This window comes from Lithobates pipiens, unplaced genomic scaffold (genome assembly GCF_037356315.1).
Source record: "Lithobates pipiens isolate NorthernLeopardFrog02 unplaced genomic scaffold, aLitPip1_a1.2 Scaffold_18, whole genome shotgun sequence".
NCBI classification, from domain to species: domain Eukaryota; kingdom Metazoa; phylum Chordata; class Amphibia; order Anura; family Ranidae; genus Lithobates; species Lithobates pipiens.
The window spans coordinates 44221326-44245586 of record NW_027507758.1 but is presented as its reverse complement, the minus strand read 5'-3'; the positions used below and the strand labels follow the sequence as shown (position 1 = coordinate 44245586).

General features: G+C 43.9%; 1 protein-coding gene across 1 annotated transcript in view; it reads left to right on the top strand.

Annotated features, from left to right (window-relative positions):
* The window catches only part of TTC7A (tetratricopeptide repeat domain 7A), a 544118-nt gene that overhangs the window by 47181 nt on the left and 472676 nt on the right, over positions 1-24261 (top strand). The window contains exons 4-5 of the mRNA XM_077485633.1: positions 5598-5728; positions 10210-10322. Of these exons, the coding sequence (XP_077341759.1) occupies positions 5598-5728; positions 10210-10322 (244 nt within the window). The remainder of the gene's footprint in view (positions 1-5597; positions 5729-10209; positions 10323-24261) is intronic.

Sequence of the window (24261 nt, the reverse complement as noted above, 5' to 3'; positions counted from 1 at the left end):
ACCAATGCCGCCTATGAGTGCCCACCTGTGCCGCCTATCAGTGCCCACCTGTGCCACCTATCAGTGCCCACCTGTGCCACCTATCAGTGCCCACCCATGCCCATGTGTGCCGTCTATCCATGCCCATCTGTGCCGCCTATCCATGCCCATCTGTGCCGCCCATCCATGCCAATCCGTGCCAGCTATCAGTGCCAATTTGTGCCACCTATCAGTGTCCATCTGTGTCGCCCATCCGTGTCGCCCATCAGTGCCGCCTATCAGTGCCGCATATCAGTGTCCATCAATGCCACCTCATCAGTGCCACTTCATTGGTGCCACATCATTGGTGCCCATCAGTGCCGCCTTATCAGTGCCCATCAGTGTAGCCCCATCAGTGCCCATCAGTGAAGGAGAAAACGTACTTATTTACAAAGTTTTGAAACAAACAAAAAAAAACATTTTTTTTTTCAAAATTTTCGGTATTTTTTTATTTGTTTAGCAAAAAATAAAAACCGCAGAGGTGATCAAATACCACCAAAAGAAATCTCTATTTGTGGGAAAAAAATGATAAAAATTTAATTTGGGTACAGTGTAGCATGACCGCGCAATTGTCATTCAAAGTGCGACAGCGCTGAAAGCTCAAAATTGGTCTGGGCAGGAAGGTGTTTAAGTGCCCGGTATTGAAGTGGTTAATATTACAGAAAGATAACTCAAGTAAATCCAAGATGCAGTTTTTAAATTATTATTTCATTTATTAAGGGAAAAAACTGTTCAAACCTGCCTGACCCTAAGTGAAAAAGTAATTGCCCCCTCCCATGCTGAATCGTGAATGAACTTTTGTTTTTTCTTTAGATTTAAATTTCACTTGCCACACCCAGGCCTGATTACTGCCAGACCTGTTGAATCAAGAAATCACATAAATAGAAGCTGCCTGACAAAGTGAAGCACGCTAACAGATCACAAAAAGCCACACATCATGCCACAATCTAAAAAAAAATCAATAACAGATTGGAAACAAACATGTATCGGTCTAGGAAGGGTTTCAAATCAATTTCTAATGCCGCGTACACACGATCGGAATTCTCGTCGGAAAAAGCTCTGATGGTTTTCCCAACGGAATTCCGACGGAATTCGGCTCAAGCTGTCTTGCCTACACACGGTCACACCAAATTCTGATCTTTTATAACGAGGTGATGTACAACACGTACGACGGGACTAGAAAAAGGAAGTTCAATAGCCAATAGCTTCTGTCTCGTAGTTGAATCTGAGCATGCGTTATTTTCGGCGTGTCGGAATTGCATACACACGATTGGAATTACCGATAGAAAGTTTTTCCATCGAGAAAATTGAGAACATGCTATAAATTTTTGGCTGGCGGAAATTCGGACAGCTAAATTCTGATGGAGCATACGCACAGTCGCATTTTCCGTTGAAGAGCTCTCATCGGTCTTTTTCTGGCCGGAATTCCGATTGTGTGTACGTGGCATCAGGCTTTGGAACTCCAGTGAACCACGGGTAGAGCACAAATCCACAAGTTGAGATAATTTGGAACTGTGGTGAACCTTCCCAGGAGTGGCTACAAACATTACTCCAAGATCATGACAACGACTCATAGAGGAGGTCATAAAAGAACTCAGAAGAACATCTAAAGAACTACAGGCCTCCTTGCTTGCCTCAGGTAAGATCAGTGTTCATGATTCAACAATAAGAAAGAGACTGGGCAAAAATGGCATCCATGGGAGAGTTCCAAGGCCAAAGCCACTGCTGACCAAAAAGAACACAAAGGCTCATCTCACATTTACCAAGAAACATCTTGATTATCCCCAAGACTTTTAGGCAAATATTCTGTGGACTGATGAGACAAAAATGTAACTTTTTGGAAGGTGTGCGTCCCGTTACATCTGGTATAAAATGAATACAGAATTTCATAACAAGAACATCATACCAACAGTAAGACATGGTGGTGATAGCGTTATGGTCTGGGGCTGCTTTGCAGCTTCGGGACCTGGATGACTTACCATAATTGATGGAACCATGAATTCTGAGCTCTACCAGAAAATCCTAAAGGAGAATGTCCGGCCGTCAGTTTGTGACCTCAAATTCAAGTGCGCTTGGGTTATGCAGCAGGACAACGATCCAAAACACAACTGCAAGTCCACCTCCAAATGGTTCAAACAAAGCAAAATTTAGGTTTTGGAGTGGCCTAGTCAAAGCCCGGAATTAAATCCAATTGAGATGCTGTATCATGACCTTACACTGGCCGTTCATGCTGGAAAACCCTCCAATGTGGCTGAATTTAGGCCTGGTTCACACCTATGCATTTTTAGTGCTTTTTCAGTTTTACAGAAACACACTACAGTCCATTTAACATGGTTTCCTATGGGTCAGGTTCACATCTGTGCATTTTATGGAAAGGGGTTGGCACTTTTTTTCTGGTTTTTGGATCTATAGACGTCAATGGATCAAAAACGTGTATTGAAAAAAACGCAAAATGCACCTGAAATATGCAAACTGCAACCTGCATAGGTGTGGTGAACCAGGCCTAAAACTATTCTGCAAAGAAGAGTGGGCCAAAATTGCTCCACAGCAATGTGAAAGACTCATTGTCAGTTATCACAAACGCTGGATTGCAGTTGTTGCCACCAAGGGTGACATTATCAGTTATTAGGTTTAGAAGGCAATTACTTTTTCACATAAAGCCAGGCAGGTTTGGACAGCTTTTTTGCCTTAATAAATTAAACCATCAATTAAAAACTGAATTATGTATTCATTCAGGTTATCTTTGTGTAATAATAAAATTAGTTTGATGATCTGTCATTTAAGTGTGACAAATATGCAAAAAAATCAGAAAGGGGGCAAATACTTTTTCACTGCATTGTGTATCCATCCACCCAAGCGAGGCGGATAGAAGAATTACTCCTCCTTTCCCCATGTCATGGGGGGTTTAATTCCATGCACACTTGTGCGACTTTGAGTGTGACTTTGATCCAACTTTACACTCTCTGCCACTAAGTCGTATCAAAGCAGTGCAGGCACCTTTTGAGAATCACTGCAACCATATAGAAAACAATGGGCTGCGACTTGTCTTGCAACTTTATGAGGTTCATTTACTAAAGGCAAATAGACCAGAGCTCCAGAGCTTATTAAATGAGGTAAAGCTTCACTTTGCAAAGAGTACCCAATCAGGTGCAAGGAAAATAAAAAAAAATACATTTTTGCTTGCACATGATTGGATGATGTTAATCAAAAGAGCTTCTGCTCATTTACTAAGCTCTTTGCAAAGTGCACAGTCTACTTACCTTTGGTAAATCAACCCCTAAGTGTCCAAAGTAGCTTGAGAGGTCGCACCAGTGTGAATGGCGTCTTAAACTGGTGCACTTAGAATCTGATGCAGCCGTGCATGGTAGCCAATCAGTTTTTAACTTCAGCTTGTTAAATTAAGCTTTGCAAATAAAACATGGAAGCTGATTGGTTTCTATGTAGAGCTGCACCAGATTTTTCACTCTCCAGTTTTAACAAATCTCCCCCCATTGTATTCTGATATCGGGACTCTCTGCTGTCAGAATACACTAATCGGGAGCTGCAGCTGCTGATCAACCATTCCCATTTAACAGAAGCTGATCTACCTCTATTGGAAGGGGATGGCCACACATGAATCAAAATTTGGCTTTTGCACACAAAGTGCGTTTGTATCTATTGTAGCTTTTAGGACCCATTCACAATAGGAACTGCATGTGAATTGCACAGGAATGCAGTGCGGTTCCTGTGTGATTCACATGCTGTTTCTGTGCAGTGCAATTTCAGCCCATTCATTTTGAATGAGCTGAAACTGCATCGTACCAAAAGTAGTGCATGCGTTTGGTACCATGCGATCCAGGGTGGACAAACACACAATTTTTTGCAAACTTTGCACTGACGCCTGCTGCAGATCGCAAGGGCAGTACGATTGGAATGCAGTTCAGGATACCGGCAAGGAACACTGGTCTCCTGCACCACGTTCTAGTGCCGGGGTCTCAAAGTACCGGCCGGTTACAAATGGTCCGCAGGCAGTGCCGATCCTGGGCGGGTGGCAGCGGCTGGGAGCTTTCTCTCTCTGTCTCCTCTCCCCCGCATGCTGCTGCAGCCCAGCGCGCACAACACAGGAGAGCAGAGTGGAGGGAGGATCCGCCCATCTCCCCCCCTACCTGTTCTGTCAAGATATGCCCCCATTTTACCATCAGCCATTGTGACGACGAGACAGCGCAGGCGCACAATAGCCGACAGAATTGTCTTTTTCTGTCAGATTGTGCTCCGCGCTCACCCGCGCTCCCAAGGCGAGTTCATTACATGGCCAGTGCTGCAAAACTTTGTGACGGGCGGATTTCTACATTTCTTGTGGGCGGATTTATGGGAACTTTGGGGTGGAATTAGATGGCCAGTGCTGCAAAAAAATAAAACTTTGTGATATTCCGCCCCAAAGTGCCCATAAATCCACCCACAAGAAATGTAGAAATCTGCCCATCACAAAGTTTTGTTTTGCAGCACTGGCCTTGTAATTCCCCCCCTCAAGGGCCCATAAATCCATCCACAATGTTTAGAAATCCGCCCATAATGGACATGAACTCGCCACGGGAGCGCGGGGCACAATCTGATGGAAAAAAACCCAAAACAGTCAGCTATTGTGCGCCTGCGTCGTCTCAACAGCTGATGGTAAAATCAGCTGTTGTGATGTTACGTGTAGCGCATGCGGGCTTGAGCCCAGGCACTATTCGATGGGGGGCATTTCTCGACAGAACACCTGGAAGAAGGACACAGGCGCCGCATGTAATAGCACAACGGCTGATTGTACGATCAGCTGTTGTGTCGGCGAGACGGCGCCTGCGCACAATAGCGGACTGAAGACATTTTTCAGTCAGATTGTGCCGAGGCACGTTTATGTAGATGAGGGGCGGATTTTAACATGAAGGGGGTGGATGTTTTCACTGAAGGCCAGTGCTGATCTAACATGAAGGGGGCAGATGTTTTCATTGATTGGACTACTGCTAATTATTTTTCTTCTTCTTATTATTATTATTTATTTATTTTGCTATATGTTTGTTGTTTGTAGATAAGATAAAATTGCGCAACCAAATACAAATACAATGATATAAAAAATTATTGTTTTTTTAAATTGTGTATATATTAAAGTCCACAAAGTGCTCTAGCGAATAAACCGTGATGTAGAACACTCAGATAAGGCTTGGTACTTCTATTTGGATAATGTAATAAACAGAGCCTCCTACCAGATAGGGTGGATCTCAAATTATAGAGATCAAAAAGTCAATGCGGAATGAATTATCTTCGTTTCCATTGACTTCTATGGGGAAACTCGCTTTGATATGCGAGTGCTTTGGATTACAAGCATTCTCCTGGAACGGATTAATTATGCTCGTAATCCAAGGTTCCACTGTATTACATCAATATAAGAGCCCGCTGCATTGAAAGGATACCTGCATTGGAGGAGTCCCAAGCTGAGTTATCCCTGGATGAGCGTATTGGGAAGATTTTTATTTTACTTAAAAAAACTTACATTAGAAATGTCAAATAGATATCAGCATAGTAAAAAAAAGATCACTTTTTTTTTTCCTGATCCTGTATAGGCCTATCATTAGAGCGCTCTACAGCCACAATTGCATCCCGAGCCCGCCTGTCGGAGAGGGAGGAGGAAGCCGTATCTTGTTTTGAGAAAGCCAGCTGGATTGCACAAATCTATTTGCAAGAGATGGAGAAGGTGCGTAAAATGCTCAACATCTTAAGGGCATCGGGCACAGGCTCTGTGCGCTGCATTACATTTCCCTGATCATTGTGTTATTATTATTTTCTATACATTGCTCACTACAAGCCCTTGTAGTCTTGTAGTGTCTTCCATGTGAACTGTTAGCATTGACCACCAATCAGAATAAACTGTGCAAATTACATTGGGAGAATGAACGTCTGCATATGGCTGGCTGCTCCAGGACAATGTAGATCAGATTTTATGATATTCTGATAAATGATGTGATATCAACACGGAGCAGCATGCTGGCAGATCACATGCTAATAAAGGGAATGCTTAGCAGATTTCTTATCCTAGTGAGAAGCATTGTGCACTCTATGGCAGACTTTTTCAAATTTTTTAGCATGGGGGAACCCTTGAAATTATCTTCTAGGCTCAAGATTCTCCTAATGATAAATACTTTATCTACAGCTCATGGCACATCAGTGGGAAGAATGCTCCTTACATTGGGGGTCAGTGGGAAGAATGCTCCTTGTATTGGGGGTCATTGGGAAGAATGTTCCTTACATTGGTTGTCAGTGGGAAGAATGTTCCTTACATTGGTGGTCAGTGGGAAGAATGTTCCTTACATTGGTGATCAGTGAGAAGAATGCTCCTTACATTGGAGGTCAGTGCGAAGAATGCTCCTTACATTGGAGGTCAGTGGGAAGAATGCTCCTTACATTGGAGGTCAGTGCGAAGAATGCTCCTTACATTGGAGGTCAGTGGGAAGAATGCTCCTTACATTGGAGGTCAGTGGGAAGAATGTTCCTTACATTGGAGGTCAGTGGGAAGAATGCTCCTTACATTGGAGGTCAGTGGGAAGAATGCTCCTTACATTGGAGGTCAGTGCGAAGAATGCTCCTTACATTGGAGGTCAGTGGGAAGAATGCTCCTTACATTGGAGGTCAGTGGGAAGAATGTTCCTTACATTGGAGGTCAGTGGGAAGAATGCTCCTTACATTGGAGGTCAGTGGGAAGAATGCTCCTTACATTTAGTGGTCAGTTGGAAGAATGCCTCTTATATTGGTGGTCAGTGCGAAGAATGCTCCTTACATTCGTGGTCAGTTGGAAGACTACCTCTTGTATTGGTGGTCAGTGGGGAGAATGCTCCTTACATTGGTGGTCAGTGGGAAGAATGCTCCTTATATCGGTGGTTAGTGGGAATAATGCTCCTTACATTGGTGGTCATTGGGAGGAATCCTGTCAGATAAGCTGCTCAGTTAATCGGCTGATCGTTAGTTGTACAAAATTTTACTTGCAATTTTCTTATCGGGCCTTTAGCCTATAAAGCACCCTTCGGCTTCAGTTTGTAAACGCTACACACCGATATCAATGGGAGTGCTGGTTGCCACTTTAAGCAAGCTGCTGGCAGGCTTCAGCAGGCTTTCAACAAGTTTCAAGCAGTGCTAAAGACTGTTCACAGTTTGTTTAACGTGACAGCACTCCCATTAAAAGAGAATGTACTTCTCCTGTGGATCACAGGAGTGCAGTTTGTTTTGCACTCCTGTGACCTGTTTTTTAGCAGGCAGTGGGCTGAAGACCGCTGTCGGCTGATGTCACAGAGCCAGTCCTGGGATCAGGCTGGGATCCAGCCACATGCCTGGACTGCCAGCTGGCTCAGCCTCTCAGCGAGAGGCTGAGCTGGTCACTCCTGCCCCATCCACAACTCAACGCTCCAGTGAGCGCAGAGGGGGGAGGGGTTGAATTGGGCAGAGAAAGAGCCGGTGACTGACAGTCAGCAGCTCTCTGCTCACTGAGTTTGGCGATGTTTGATCGCTTGGTTCTCATCGCCTAGATAAGTATGATTCTTTAACCCCCCTGGCGGTATTCCCGAGTCTGGCTTGGGGTGGAATTTCAGTGCCATAAGCCGTAACCCCGAGCCAGACTCGGGATCGCATTGCAGGATACAGGTAGAGTTACTTACCTTGTCCCCTGGATCCTGCGATGTCCTCCCCGCTGTGTGTGTGAGCTGTCTCCTCGCTCATTTCACACAGTGCCCGAGTGCCATTGAGCTCCGTTCCCTGCGACGTTACGGCGCACGGGAGCGGAGATCGGCGCCAAATTCATAAAAGTAAACACACACAATACACATACAGTACTGTAATCTTACAGATTACAGTACTGTATAAAAAAATTACACACCCCCTTTGTCCCTAGTGGTCTGTCCAGGACCCTGCATACAGTTTTATATTATAAATACAGTTTTTTTCTGCCTGGAATTTGGAGATTGTCCATAGCAACCAAAAAATGTCCCTTTATGTCAAAAGTGGTTATAGACCAGCTAGAAAACAGTGATAATAAATTATAATCACTTGCAGAATTGAGTAATAGTGATTTCTGTGGAAATTCGTCATCAAACACTAAATCTAATGACAGCGACAATTCTGCAACTGAGCAAATTTCAGTATTTTTGATTTGATTACATTATTGAATATTTTTTATCATTATTATATTATTATTTGTTATTATTTATAGTTATTTATTATATTATAATTTATGATTTTGTGTTTCAAACTACTATCATACCCGGGATGAGTTATTCCAAAGAATTGCAGGCATACAATATAAAATGCCAAATTTCCATGCAAAATAATTGTACCGCTTTCAGCACCTAAAATCAGAAATAATCATACCGCCAGGGAGGTTAAAAAAAAAATCCAGAAATTTTCTTTTAAGATCTGTGTTCAGCATTTACAAATTGGAGCAGAAGGGTGCTTGAAAAGCTTCAGCAAAGCTTGCTGAAAGCTCTGCAAATGCTCTGTAAAAGCATACTGTTCACATTGTTGTTATACAAGCTGATGCCCGTGTGAAATTGGCTTAAAAAAAAGAAAAGTAATGCAGCCATCACATCTACGGCTGGATTCATACTTGTGCATTTTTAGTGCATTTTGCATTTTTCAGATTTGCACTACAGAACGTGTTCCATAGGAAACCATGTTAAATGGACTGTAGTGCAAATCTGCAAAATGCAAAAAGCACTAAAACTGCATAGGTGTGAATCCAGCCTTAGATCTGGCAAGCTGCAATATATTGTTTTGGGGTTTAGATACACGTTAAAGAAGTTTTTCTACTTATCTAAGTGTCTTCATCAGTTGCAAAACAGAGGAAGCTACATGGATGAATGGTGAAACATCTTCCCCATTGCAAAATAGGTCCAGATAAATGTCAATACTACTAACTCTCCAGCTATGGTAATTTAGATGGTGGTATTTATAAAAGTTTTTGGTAGTATTTATGGTAGTATCTATCAAGGTTCTCAATATGTAAGAATGATTTGTTTGTAATAAACTCTTCCATATATATATATAGAGACTATGATAGGAGGTTCTCCGATTGTATTCTGATAGATCAGTGGTCTCCAAACTGCGGCCCGGGGGCCAGACGCGACCCTTTTTGCTTGCTTTTAGTTGGCCCTTGGGGCACTATTTCTTCCACTGATACCAACAATGGGGCATAATGATGGGACACAACTCCTCCCAATGACACCAATAATGGCACACAATTCCTCCCAATGACATTAACAATAATGCCCAATGACACCAAGGATGGGGCACCATTTCTTCCAATGACACAAACGATGGGGCACTATTCTTCACAATGACACCAATGATGAGGCACAATTCCTCCCAATGACACCAATAATGGGAGACAATTCCTTCCAATAACAATGAGGCCCAATGACACCAATGATGGGGTACAATTCTTCCTAATGACATCAATGAGGGGGCACAATTTCTCCCAATGGCACCAACAATGGGACCCAGTGATACCAATGATGGAATACGATTCCTCCTATTGACACCAACAATGGTGCCCAATGATACCAATGATGGAATACAGTTCTTCCCAATGACACCAACAACGGGGCCCAATGATACCAATGATGGAATACAGTTCTTCCCAATGACATCAACAATGGGACCCAGTGATACCAATGATGGAATACAATTCCTCCTATTGACACCAACAATGGGACCCAGTGATACCAATGATGGAATACAATTCCTCCTATTGACACCAACAATGGGGCCCAATGATACCAATGATGGAATACAATTTCTCCCAATGACACCAACAATGGGGTCCAATGATGGAACACAATTCCTCCTAATGACACCAATAATGGGGCACAATTTCTCCCAAATGACACCAACAATGTGGCCCAATGACACCAACAATGGGGCCTAATGACACCAATGATGGGGCACAATTCCTCCCACTGACACCAATGATGGGGCACCGTTTTTTTCCCACTGACATCAGGACCTTTTGTACTTCCAAAGGCCACAGTCTGGGCCCTCTAAAGTCTAAAGGACAGTAAACTGGACTTTGTTTATAAAGTTTAGAGACCCCTATTATAGATGATTACGTGTAGTCCACTAGCTTTGCATGGATCTATTTTCCTGATTTGCACACATGCAGTTCTCACCCTTCTCTCTCCTTTTCACTACTAGACCATGAGCAGCTCGAGGAGCACTAAAGGAGCCTCACCATGTCCTGACTTTGAGCTCAGCTACTTCCTGGAAGCTGCACTCCAGAGCGCCTATGCCGCGCACTTCAAGAGAGGGTGAGTGGACAGTTGTCCAGCTTTAATAATGTTTAGAGAAGTAGGTATGATATAGGCATAGAATGTAGCTGTAGCTTCTCACAGTGTGCATTAGAAACTGCAGCAAGTCCTATATAGCCTGCCTCATTTCTTGGCTGGAGGACATCTGGCATCATCTAGCTCAGGGATCTCCAAACTATTGCCCTCCAGCTATTGTGGAACTACATGTCCCATGAGACATTGTAAAACTCTGACTTTCACAGAGATGACTAGGCATGATGGGAATTGTAGTTCCTGAACAATTGGAGGGCCATAGTTTGCATACCCCTATAGTTCCTTCATCCCCAGCCTTACTTTCCCTGGCCCGCTCCTTTCATTCATCGCATTTCAGTTCTTTCAATCATGGAGGCTCGGCATCACATGTGGGCATTACCTGTTGCACCACAGCATGTTGAGCTGCATTGTTATTCATTGTCACCATATATAGAGTAAACAAATGCACCTACCCCTGAGAATACTGGCAAGCAGTGCATGTAACATAGACTGCATGTTGGATTGAAGTGCGATGGTAACATTTTGTCATGTATTTATAATATTATCCACTCCCCTTCGTGACCACGCCATTTTTAGCTATTCGGCACTGTGCTACTTTACTTGGTAATTGAGCAGTCATGCAACACAGTATGCAAATGAGATCTATAAAAACAAAAAATTCACACAAATCGAGCTTTCTTCTGGTGATATTTGATCACCACTGTCTTTTTTAAATTTTTTATTATATTAAAGAAAACATAAAAAAAAAATATATTTTTTACTTTCTACTATAAAAGATATCCAATAAAAAAAAAATTTATAAATCAAAATTCTTCATGAATTTAGGCCAAAGTGTATTCTGTTACATGTCTGGTAAAAATAAAAATAAATAACCTCGCATTAAGTGATTATTATTTGGTTTTGCGTGAAAGTTATAGCGTCTACAAACTATGGTCTATAATGGAATTTTTACTTTTTTTTAATGATGGTGATCAGCGACTTATAGTGGAACTGTGATAGTGTGGTGAGAAATCTGACACTATCTGGCTCGGGGGTAACTGACTAAATGCCATTGACATCAATAGTGACACTAATACAGTGATCAGTGATAATTACTATACACTGTCACTGTACTAATGACACTGGTTGGGAAGGGGTTAACATCTAGGGTGATCAAGGGGTTAACTGTGTGCCTAACAATGTGTAGTGTGTGCTGCTTTTACTGAGCTATCCTGTTGTTTTTATTCCCCATGCTTTGCTGGTAATATAAAAACAGCCTGTCAGTGTACAGAGCTCTGTGTTGTTTACCAACACAGATTACCAATACAGAGCTCTCTTCTGTGAATGACAGAGATGATCAGCGGGACCCGCTGATTGGCTTGTGCTGTAAGAAATGACACCGCAGCAGGGGCGGCAGGCGCGTGCCTTACCCGGATCTATGGCCCGCGGCCTCCCCAGCCAGCCAGCCAACCTTATTGGAATTCATGTGTCTGGCGCCCTTTATATAGATTAGGGGCCAGATGCATGACTTAGGGGGACTGCAGGGGTGGCTGCCACTGTTTACCTGCCTGTAGCATACTTTAATAGACATGTAGCAAGGTCTCCGGCCCTGTCCAGGCTAATTAGGACCTCCAAGGCCAAAAATATCTGACATCCTTCAATATGTGGTGGGTTGTGAGGCATAGTGGGCGCAAAGATGGTGAAAGTCATTGGGCGCCAGTCACTTCTTGGATGTAAAAGAGGTTTTATTTCTTTTGACAGTCCTTTTTGTACTTTTGGGGGAAAGAAGGTTAGGGCCAGGGCACCCCTAAGTAGTTATAGATTCAATTATCAGACTCCGAGACTTCAGTAGGACAGCCGTGCAGGGAATGGCCCCAGCAAGGTGCCAATTCTGCACACACAGGAATGCTGTCTCCTATGGTAATAGTCTTTAACAGTTCCTAACTTAAAGTGGAGGGCCACCCTGAAAACAAAAAAAATATAAAAAATTAAAAAAAAATATAAAAAAAAAAAAAATGAAAAAAAATTCTTTTTTTTACTTACCAGAAATGCCTGTTGCTAGGCACTTTCTCCTAATCTTCCTCTTCCTCCTCCGCGGAGATCTTCTGTCTTCTGTATTCGTCGCGGCGTCTTCTGGGTAATGAGTCGCGCTGTGTTCTGGGAACTGTGTGTTCCAGAACACAGCGCGTCCCATTCAGAAAGCGCTGCGGGACTCGCGCATGCGCAGTAGGAAACGGGCAGTGAAGCCGTAAGACTCCACTGCCTGTTTCCCTTACAAGGAATGGCAGCACCGGGACCCGAGAGCCGAGGGACGGGTCGGCCTCGGGCGGCCGACATCGCGGGCACCCTGGACAGGTGAGTGTGTTGATTAAGTCAGCAGCTGCAGTGTTTGCAGCTGCCGACTTTTTTTTTTTTTTTTGTATAACCGGCCCTCCGCTTTAAATATAACTGTTCCTTCAGCTCCACTACAACTACCTCTTGTACAGTAGGTGCTGCTGATATTGTGTCAGTCAGATTGACACCCACGAGCCACGTTGCGCGAGCTATGTTGCTCCTCCCGCTTGCACGAGAAGCACAGCCTTGCAGCGGTGATTTCCAGCGCGATCCCATCGCGCTGGAAACACAATATCGACGGCAGGTACTGTAGCTCTTTAACACTGAGCTCCTGGTCTCTCACTAGAGCCTCTGATTCACTGACTCTGAATCCCTTGAGCTCCTCCAATCTTTGCGGCGGTATCTCCCTTAAGTGTCACCCCCGCTTCCCTGCTGGGTCCCTAGCTTGGCACTCCAGATACTTCTCAAGCTTCACCCCTGCTAACTGGCGAGGTCCTTGGCTTGACTGACAAGGCTGCTCTGGAAGCGTATCCTCCGCAGGTTGGGTCCCTGACTTGTTCACCCCCTAAAGTTTCCCGATTCTCCACCGAGCCCGTTCAGTGAGAATATGGATCCGGTACTTGCTTCAGTTACTCACTGTGGTCCCTGGTAAAGGTGGTCGGTCCCTTTGTGGCGACAGCTTCCCTTCTACCTCTGACCACTGACAGGTTCTCTGACCGACAGAACCATCACTTTCGGTTGGACTGCAAGCCGCAGTCCAAACCCTGCGCTGCCCTCTTCTGGATGGGCACTCACACAGCCTGCCAGCCAGATGCCCCGGGATAAGCCCAATCTCTGGCCTAGCAGCCCGGGGGTGTATGACACGTGTCCACCCAGACAGCCGTCCAGGTGGTACAGAACCAAGATCACCTGACCCAAATATATAAGTTCTCCCAGCAGACCAAGGGATTCAAGAAAACCCCTGCCCATTGGCTGAGATACCCCATATACACATAACCTGACCATGGTTTGCCCTTCTCATATCTAGTGCCACCAAGTACCTGGCCACCTAGTGATAGAAGAGAAAAGTGCAACAAGGGCAAACTTAGGGAGAAATCAATAGATCTCTATCAATTGACCAAGATGACTATTCTTGGCAAGTAAATTTGTGAGGCGCTCCCTGACTAAAACCCCAGGGTGCTACAGACACAATGGGGGTTGATTTACTAAAACTGGAGAGTTCAAAATCTGGTGCAGCTGTGCCTGATAGCCAATCAGCTTCTAACTTCAGTTTGTTCAATTAACTTCCCTGGCGGTATGATTAGTTCTGATTTCAGGTGCTGAAAGCGGTACAATTATTTTGCATGGAAATTTGGCATTTTATATTGTAGTCCTGTAAATCTTAGGAATAACTCTCTTAAATCTGTTCAAACCAGAGTCTAGCAGACATCCCGGGTATGATAAAGTTCATAATATAATAAATAATACAAATTATTCAATAATGTAATCAAATCCAAAAACACTGAAATTTACTCATTTGCAGAATTGTCGCTGTCATTAGATTTAGTGTTTGATGACGAATTTCCCCACAAATCGCTATCGCTCCATTCTTCAAGTGATTATAATTTATTATCGCTGTTTTCTAGTTGGTCTAAAATCACTTTTGACATAAAGGGACACTTTTTGGTTGCTATGGACAATCTCCAAATTCCAGGCAGAAAAAACAGTATTTATAATATAAAAGTGCATGCAGGGCACTACACAGACCACTAGGGACAAAGGGGATGTGTATTTTTTTTATACAGTACTGTAATCTGTAAGATTACAGTGCTGTGTGTGTTTTAACTTTTTTGAATTTGGTGCTGATCTCCGCTCCCGTGTGCTGTAACGTCGCAGAGAACGGAGCTCGACGGCATTCGGCACTGTGTGAAGCGAGCGGAGGACAGCTCGATCACACAGCGCGGAGGACATCGCTCGATCCAGGGGACAAGGTAAGTAACTCTCCCTGTGTCCTCCCTGCATCCAGCAATGCGATCCCGAGTCTGGCTCGAGGTTACCGCTTATGTTACTAAAATCCCAACCCGGGATTACTGCTAAGGAGCTTAAGCTTTGACAAAAAAACCTGGACGCTGATTGGTCTCTATGCAGAGCTGCAGACTGCAGCACCAGATTGTGTGGGCATCAGTTTTAGTAAATCACATTGCGGTTTATTTACTAAAGCTGCAGAGTGAAAAATCAGGCTCACTGCTGCATAGAAACCAATCAGCTTCCAGGTGTTATTGCCAAAGCTTAATTGAGCTTAATTGAACAAGCTGGGGTTAGAAGCTGGTTGTTTTCTCTACAGAAGCGATACTGATTTTGCACTCTATAACGGGGCATTTTGGGGTCTGAGGGAAATTTTGTGGGGTAGAGGTTTTTTTATTAGAATGGGGAATTTGGGGGGGTGGTTCTAGGAGGAGACATTTGGGAAGAGATAGCATTGGAGCTGTTTTGTTTAGGGAGAATTTTGGCTTGTAAAGAAAATATATGCTTAGGGGGTTAGTGTGCAGAGTAGTGATTGGGGGTATTTTTGCTTACATTTAATGCTCATAGATTTTTTTTTGGGGGGAGGGGGCACAGTTTGGCCCTGGGGGCTGCATGACCTTGTCTTGGCACTGGCTCTGCCAATGATATGCATATCAAATACATGTCAAAATGCAGGAAAAATTGCAATCTACATATTATTATTATTATTATTATTATTATTATTTAACTGCTGCATGCATGCTTTTCAAAAACTCTTCCGGAATATAGATAATAGATCTCGGGTCGGACTTTTGCAGTGAAGGATTATGGGACTTTCGGGATACATTTGTTAGACTCTTCCTAGCCCAGTGGCAGGTCTGTCCCAGCCATCCATAGTGTGTGGCCTTTCCTTATTCTGCTCCACTTACACGGTGAATCATTTGCAGGAAATGAGCAAATGAAACATTTTCGGAGCTGGGGAGGATCAATGAGTCACGATGTACTTAGAAGAGATTTTATGTCTTTTCCTATTAACACGTTACAGAATAGAATGATTCTCACAGGTAAAAGAAAAAATGTAATTTTAATTCCGGTTTTGTTTAAAGTGGATATTTAACCGCTTGCCCACAGGGCATTTTCACCCCCTTCCTGCCCAGGCCAATTTCCAGCTTTCACTCTTTGAATGACAATTGCGCAGTCATGCAACTCTGTACCCAAATTAAATTTTTATCATTTTTTTGAGACAGATAGAGCTTCCTTTTGGTGGTATTTAATCACTACTGGGGTTTGTTATATTTTGCTAAACAAACTAAAAAATACCGAAAATTTGGAAAAAAAAATGTGTTTCTTATGCCCCGTACACGCGATTGGAATTCTCGCCAGAAAAAGCTATGATGGTTTTTCTGACGGAATTCCTATCAAGCTTGGCTCGCGTACACACGGTCACACAAAAGTTCGCTGAGCTTTCGACCATCAAGAATGCAGTGACGTACAACACTACGACAAGCCGAGAAAATTAAAGTTTAATGCTTCCGAGCATGCGTCGAATTGTTTCCGAGCATGTCTAGGAATTTTGCGCGTCAGAATTGCATACAGACGATTGGGATTTCCGATCAAAACTTTTTCCGTCTGAAAAATTGAGAACCTGCTCGCTCAATCTTTTGCTGGCGGAAATTTGGCCAGCAAAATTCCGATGGAGCGTACACACGGTCGCATTTTCCAATGAAAAGCTCACATCGGACTTTTGCTGGCCGAATTTCCGATCCTGTGTACGTGGAATTAGTTTTGGTTATAAAATTTTGCAAATAAGTCATTTTTTTCCTTCATTGATGTGCACTCATGAGGCTAAACTGATATGCTGCACTGATGGACTGCCTAGATGGACACCCTAATGGGCACTGTTAGGCTGCCCTGATGGGCACTGATAGGCTGCCCTGATGGGCACTGATGAGGCGGCACTGATGAGGCTGCACTGATGGGCACTGATGAGGCTGCCCTGATGGGCACTGATGAGGCGGCACTGATGAGGCTGCACTGATAGGCAGCACTAATGGGTTGCACTGATAGGCAGCACTGATGGGTGGTACTGATGGCACTGATAGGTAGCACTGATGGGCATCGCTAGTGGGCACAGATTGGCAGTACTGGTGAGCACTGTTGGGGTTACACTGTTGATCAGTGCCCTAATTGTCAGTGTAGATGTCCCCTGTGTGGATTCGCCAGTTTTCGGCTCTCCACACGCCCTGTCAGCGCGAGGAGAGGATTGCCGATAACCGGCAAATCCTGCTTACATCCATGATCAGCTGTGATTGGACACAGCTGATCACATGGTAAAGAACCTCTGTGATTAGCTCTTTACCCCGATCACAGATTACTGCTGATGCGTGCCGCAGGGGGTGCGCAGGAAGCACGAGCACGGGAGGACGTCATATGACTGCTGTCAGCTTGTACCGGCAAAGTGCGGTCGCGCTGTAGCCGTCATTCGGCTATAGCGGGCCAGGAAGGGGTTAAAAAATGTTTACGTTTAAAGCCGTATAGAATGAAAACACAACTTTTAATACATATAGCATTTTTTTTAATAATGTGGTGGCTGTATTAATTTATTTATTATTTTTTAGGCCTTTTATTTATTTATTTATTCTTTTCACTTGGTGATCTGCCCAGTAACACACTCCTGTCAGATTTTTTTTGTTGTCATCAGTGTCTCATTGCAGACATTTCCCTTCACTTCCTGTCCCATAGCCAAACAGGAAGTGAGAGGAAATCCCTGCAACTTAAGGGAATCTCTTGGGGACCCCCAGGTTACCAGAATTAGTGACCCCATTGGAAGATTTCCTCTCTATTACTTCTTCGGGAACAACCCAAAATCCTGGATTTTCTTTTACTTTCACGTTCAATGATAACGGTAAACAGAACAAATAAGAAGGGGGAATCTCTTTAACAGGGACAGCTATAAAACCTGACAGGGGCTCTGATCCTTCTTCACTTTATCCAAAACTGAAAAAACCCGTTTTGCCTTTAGTTATACTTTAAAGCTGTAAGCAGTATTAAACCCAAAAGCAAACATGGATTATATTGCAGCTCACCTGTTCTTAGATGTGGTGTCTGCATTAGTTTTCTTTTCTAGGCTTCCTTTCCTTCATTTTCATCTGGTGATTCAGCCATTAAGTCTTTTGCTTTTCAAAAGAACAAGCTGTGCTAGAGATTCATCATTTTACAAGGATGAGACAAATCATTTAGCACTGGCAGGGGGCTTACAATGGTTTGCTGTAACTGCTTATAAAGTGTGAGCTGGAAAATTTGGCTTCAATTTGTTAGTGTATTTAAATCTGCTAGTATATATAACCCCCCCCCCCCAAACGGACAATGCTGCTGTCCAAAGCTGCACCCTGTGCTCCGTCATCCAGAGTGGAGGCAATATAATACAGGAGGTGTGTTACTGGCCAGATCACCAGGTGAAAGCAAAGGAAACGGAGGGGAAAAAAGCCTAAAATAAAGAAAATGAATGCAGCGACCACATCCAATGATTGGTAAGCTGCAATAGATTTTTTTAGTTTTAGGCTGGGTTCACACTGCTGCGGGGGGAGATCCGGATGTGATTCGCACCGCACTGCAGTGCAAATCACATCCGATCTCCGTAGTGATGCGAGTTCAGCCATACAGATAGTATGGCTGAATTCGCATCGCTCCCGCCGCAAACTCGCACAGGACCCTTTTTTTGATCCGCAGCAGAATCGGATCGCATGGGGGTTCACACCATGCGATCCGATTCCTGTGCGAGTGTGCAGATCGCACTGCGATATGCGATCGGATCTGGGGGTGTCATTAACATTTCATTGACACTCCCAGCCGTTCGCATAGGGCAGTGTGAACTGCCGGCGGGAGGCATGCAATGCGGGAAAACGCCGCGGATTCGCGGCGTTCCCGCATCGCTGTGGTGTGAACCCGGCCTTAGGTTTAATACTGCTTTTTTAGGCAGGTACAGCAACAGATTTTTTTTTCTTTTTGGGATAAAGGTCTGCAATAAATGAATAAAAGCTGACCATTGTAAGCACTCCTGTTAGGTGCAGCTGCTATTCAGGGTATTCTGATAATGCCGGGTCCTGCTGTCAATGTTCCGATGGAGGATTTGTGCCATCCTCTTTGCTTGGGTGGATGAAGGAATCAATTATTTTTTTTTTATTTTTTATTTTAGTTCAGCCAGCAGGGGAAAAAAATATATTCTTCTATGGCCAGCTTGGGGCACAGCCAGGAATCGGAGCCTGTATGCAAAACATGGAAATATGGCTATTCAATATACAGTATCTAGGCATAAAAAACTTTACATTAAATACATTATTTCATTTAATTAATTTAGGACAGAATGTGGAAGGGCGAGAAACCTTTCAGGCAGTTATTGTTGTCTGGGTGCCCGAGGCAAAGATTCACCCTCTCTATTGGTCATGGTGAGCTTCATTTCCTGTACAGAAAGTGGCAGGAAACCCACATAGAGCTGCCACAGAAACTGGAGGTGCCGGGAAATCTGGTGTACCAGTCTGCATCCTGTTCTGCAAAAAGAGAAAGACTTTCGCAATGTTTGAAGGCCTTGAAAAAGTATTCATACCCCTTGACATTTTCCAAATTTTTGTCATGTTACAAAGAAAAAACGTAAATGTATTTTATTGGGATTTTATGTGATAAACCAACACAAAGTGGCACATAATTGTGAAGTGGAAGGAAAATGATAAATGGTTTTCAATTTTTTTTTACAAATAAATATGTGAAAAGTGTGGTGTGCTTTTGTATAGCGCCCCCCTGAGTCAATACTTTGTAGAACCGCCTTTCACTGCAATTACAGCTGCAAGTCTTTTTGTGGATGTCTCTACCAGCTTTGCACATATAGGTCCATTCTTCTTTTCAAAATAGCCAAAGCTCTGTCAGGTTTTCAAGTCTTGTCACAGATTCTCAATTGGATTTAGTTCTGGACTTTGACTGGGCCATTCTAACACATGAATTTGCTTTGATCTAAACCATTCCATTGTAGCTCTGGCTGTATGTTTAGGGTCATTGTCCTGCTGGAAGGTGAACCTCCACCCCAGTCTCAAGTCTTTTTCAGAGACTAATGCCGAGTACACACGAGCGGATTTTCTATCAGAAAAATCTTGGATGGTTTTTCTGACAGAATTCCGCTCAAGCTTGGCTTGCATACACAGTCACACAAAAGTTCTTTGAACTTTCGACCGTCAAGAACGCGGTGATGTATAACACTACGACGAGCCGAGAAAATGAAGTTCAATGCTTCCGAACAAGTGTCAAATTGTTTCCAATCGGAACTTTTTCCAACCGAAAAATTGAGAACCTGCTCTCAATCTTTGCTGGCGGGAATTTGGTCATCAAAGGTCTGATGAAGCATACACACGGTCGTATTTTCTGACCAAGAGCTCTCATTGGTCTTTTGCTGGTGGAATTTCCGATCGTGTGTATGGGGCATTACAGATTTTCATCTAAGATTGCCCTGTATTTGGCTCCATCCATCTTCTCATCAACTCTGAGTCTGACCAGCTCCCCTGTCCCTGCTGAATAAAGGCATTCCCACAACATGGTGCTGCCACCACCATGTTTCAAAGGGTGATGTGCAGTGTTAGTTTCCACTACACATAGCGTTTTGCTTTTAAGTAAAAAGGTTCAATTTTGGTCTCCTCTGACCAGAGCACCTTCTTCCACATGTTTGCTGTGTCCCCCACATGGTTTTTCGCAAACGGGACTTCTTATGGCTTTCTTCCAGCAATGGCTTTCTTCTTGCCACTCTTCCATAAATGCCAGATTTGTAGAGAACACGACTAATAGTTGTCCTGTGGACAGATTCTCCCGTCTGAGCTGTGGATCTCTGCAGCTCCTCCAGAGTTACCATGGGTCTCTTGGCTGCTTCTCTGATGAATGCTCTCCTTGCCCGGCCCGGTCAGTTTAGGTGGACGGCCATGTCTTGGTTGTGCCATACTCTTTCCATTTTCGGATGGTGGGTTAAACAGTGTTCTCTGTGAGATGATCAAACCTTGGGATATTTTTTTATAACCTAACCGTGCTTTATACTTCTCTACAACTTTATCTTTGACTTGTCTGGTGTGTCCCTTGGCCTTCGTGACGCTGTTTGTTCACTAAAGTTCTCCAACAAACCTCTGAGGGCTTCACAGAACATCTGTATTTATACTGAGATTAAATTACACACAGGTGGACTCTATTTACTAATTAGGTGACTTCTGAAGGCAATTGATTCCACTATATTTTAGTTAGGGGTATCATAGTAAAGGGGGCTGAATACAAATGCATGGCACACTTTTCAGATATTTACTTGTAAAATAAATTGAAAACTATTTAGCATTTTCCTTCTACTTTACAATTATGTGCCACTTTGTGTTGGTCTATCACATAAAATCCCCATAACAAAATGTGGAAAATTTCAAGGGGTATGAATACTTTTTCAAGGCCCTGTAGTTGCCTTTCCCTTAAGTCTAGTATGTCTACTGGTACTTGGATGCTTGCAGTGTTATTAAACCCAAAACCAAAAATGTAACATATTGCAGCTTACCAATCATTAGATGTGGTGGCTGCATTCATTTTCTTTTTTCTTTTCCCCCTGTTTTTATCCGGTGAACTGGCCAGTAACACGCCTCTTATATTAGGGTGCCTCCTTGGGGCACAGCAGACAGCATCATTGTCAGCCTGAGGGGAGTGTTAGATCTAGTAGCAGATTTTGATACACCAACAAATTGAAGACAAACTCTAGATCAAACTTTACAGCAAATCGTTTTTTTTTTTTTTTTTAGGTAAAGGTTTTTCCTAAATAAATAAACACTGATCTTTGCAAGCACCTCTCTCAGTGGTAAATTGTGTGTCTCAACACTCTAAGCCCCTGTACACACGGTCGGAGAATCTGTTGGAATGTGTCCTATCGGACCGTTTTGTCGGATAATCCGACTGTGTGTGGTATGCATCGGACTGATTCCGTCGGAATATCCGTCCGACCCAATTTTCCAACATGTTGGAAATATTTCCCGACCAACTGGGCCGATCGGACCTAATCCGATCATGTGTAGAGAATTTTGATCGGACCAAGTGCCACGCATGCTCAGATCAAATTCCTACATCAAAGCTATTGGCTACTAGCCTGAATGTAGTCCCATCGTAACTAAACCACGTCATCACGTTATGAAAGATCGGATTTTTCACCAACTTTGTCCGACCGTGTGTATGCAACAGTTTCGGACAAGATCCGACTGACAAAATCCGACGGGCAAAATCCAACGGATTTGGTTGTGGAAATCTCCGACCGTGTGTACAGGGGCTAACTGCCACATATGCAAGGCAGCTTGTTCTGTTGAAAAACAGCAGACTTACTGGTCAGAGCACTAGATGAAAATAAAGGAAAGAAAGCCTAAAAAAAGAAAACAAATGCAGACACCAACAGCTAACAGTTGGTAGTCTGCAATATAATAAATGTTTGCTTTTGGATTTAATACTGCTTTAAGGCAAAGTGATGTAATCGTAGCACCGTGGCACTCCCCAGCAACCCTCAGAAAGCGTAATGCCACGTATTTCCTTTCGCCAACAGAACCGTGGATTTTTGTTTGAAGGTTGTTGGCTCAAACTTGTCTGGCATACACACGGTCACACAAATGTTGGCCAACAATTACGAACATGGGAACGCGATGACGTACAAGACATATGACAAGCCGAGAAAAAGGAAGTTCAATAGCCAGTGCGCCTCCTTCTGCTTGATTCAGAGCATGCGCAAACTTTTGTGCAACGGAGTTGTGTACACACAATCAGACTTTCTGACAACAAGTTTTGAGACCCTGCTATCAAACATTTGTTGACGGAAAGTCCGACAGCAAATGTTCGATGGAGCATACACACGGTCGGACTTTCCAATAACAAGCCCACATCCAATAGTTCCCATCGGAAAATACGACCGTGTGTATGCGCCATAAAAGTTCATGTACCATGTCAGATGGCTTCATGATAGGGGTAAGATCTATGGTAGGTATTGTATGCAGGAGTGAGAAACACCTAGTGACTGGTTGGATGTCAAGTGTGCAGCGGTCTGGTCTGGCTAGCAGAATCCATTTTCCAAGCAAGGGTCGGGGTAGGCAGTAATCAGTAATCTGTATCCAGGAAAGAGGTTAGGCAGCAATCAGTGGCATAATCCCTATCCAGGCAAGAGGTCATGTGGCTATCAGTAGAATAGTCCATTATCCAAGTAAGGGTCAGGGCAAGCAACAATGAGTAGAGTAATCTATATTCAGGCAAGAGGTCAGGCAGCAATCAGTAGCGTTATCCCTATCCAGGGAAGAGGTCTGGCGGAAATCAGTTGAGTAATCCCTATCCAGGGAAGAGGTCAGGCGGAAATCAGTAGAGTAATCCCTATACAGGGAAGAGGTCTGGCGGAAATCAGTAGAGTAATCCCTATACAGGGAAGAGGTCTGGCAGAAATCAGTAGAGTAATCCCTATACAGGGAAGAGGTCTGGCGGAAATCAGTAGAGTAATCCCTATACAGGGAAGAGGTCAGGCGGAAATCAGTAGAGTAATCCCTATCCAGGGAAGAGGTCAGGCGGAAATCAGTAGAGTAATCCCTATCCAGGGAAGAGGTCAGGCGGAAATCAGTAGAGTAATCCCTATACAGGGAAGAGGTCTGGCGGAAATCAGTAGAGTAATCCCTATACAGGGAAGAGGTCAGGCGGAAATCAGTAGAGTAATCCCTATCCAGGGAAGAGGTCAGGCGGAAATCAGTAGAGTAATCCCTATCCAGTGAAGAGGTCAGGCGGAAATCAGTAGAGTAATCCCTATACAGGGAAGAGGTCTGGCGGAAATCAGTAGAGTAATCCCTATCCAGGGAAGAGGTCAGGCGGAAATCAGTAGAGTAATCCCTATCCAGGGAAGAGGTCAGGCGGAAATCAGTAGAGTAATCCCTATACAGGGAAGAGGTCTGGCGGAAATCAGTAGCGTAATCCCTATCCAGGGAAGAGGTCATGCTGTTACCAGTAGAACAGTCCATTATCTAAACAATGATCAGGAAGAGGGTCAGGCAACAGTAGCGTTCCAACACAAGGCAAGTCAAGACACGTCTACAAAAGCCAGAATGGAAGAACGCAATGACAAGCCAAAAGCCCTGAGCTTGTGATGCTCAAATAGAGTGCCACAGCGCCGCAGACAATCAGAGGGAGGGGCATTGCAGACAGAGCTCGGGGTGAGTGGCCCCCAAGCCAATCAGTGCAGAAGAGGCTAGGCAAATTGAGCCGACCTTCTGCCTAGTAGTGAGGACAGCTTTTTAGGGCCATGCTACTGCTGGTTAATGGTAGTGGAAGGGGTGGTGCTGCCAGAGCTGGGCCAGTTGTTTGACAACCGCCCATGCCCAGGCTATATATGGCTCTGGCCAGTAGTGTATTTAGGTTTGGTGCTGCCCTAGGCCTGACTAAACTTATGCACCCCTAATTTAAATATGACCCACCCCTTCCTGTCAATTCCACACCCCTTGCTGTTTAAGACCCACCCTGAAATTTTCGAGTGGGGACACTAATTCTGAGGGCCTGGGGGGAGGGGGGGAATGGATTCCCTTAATTTGCATAAATTTCC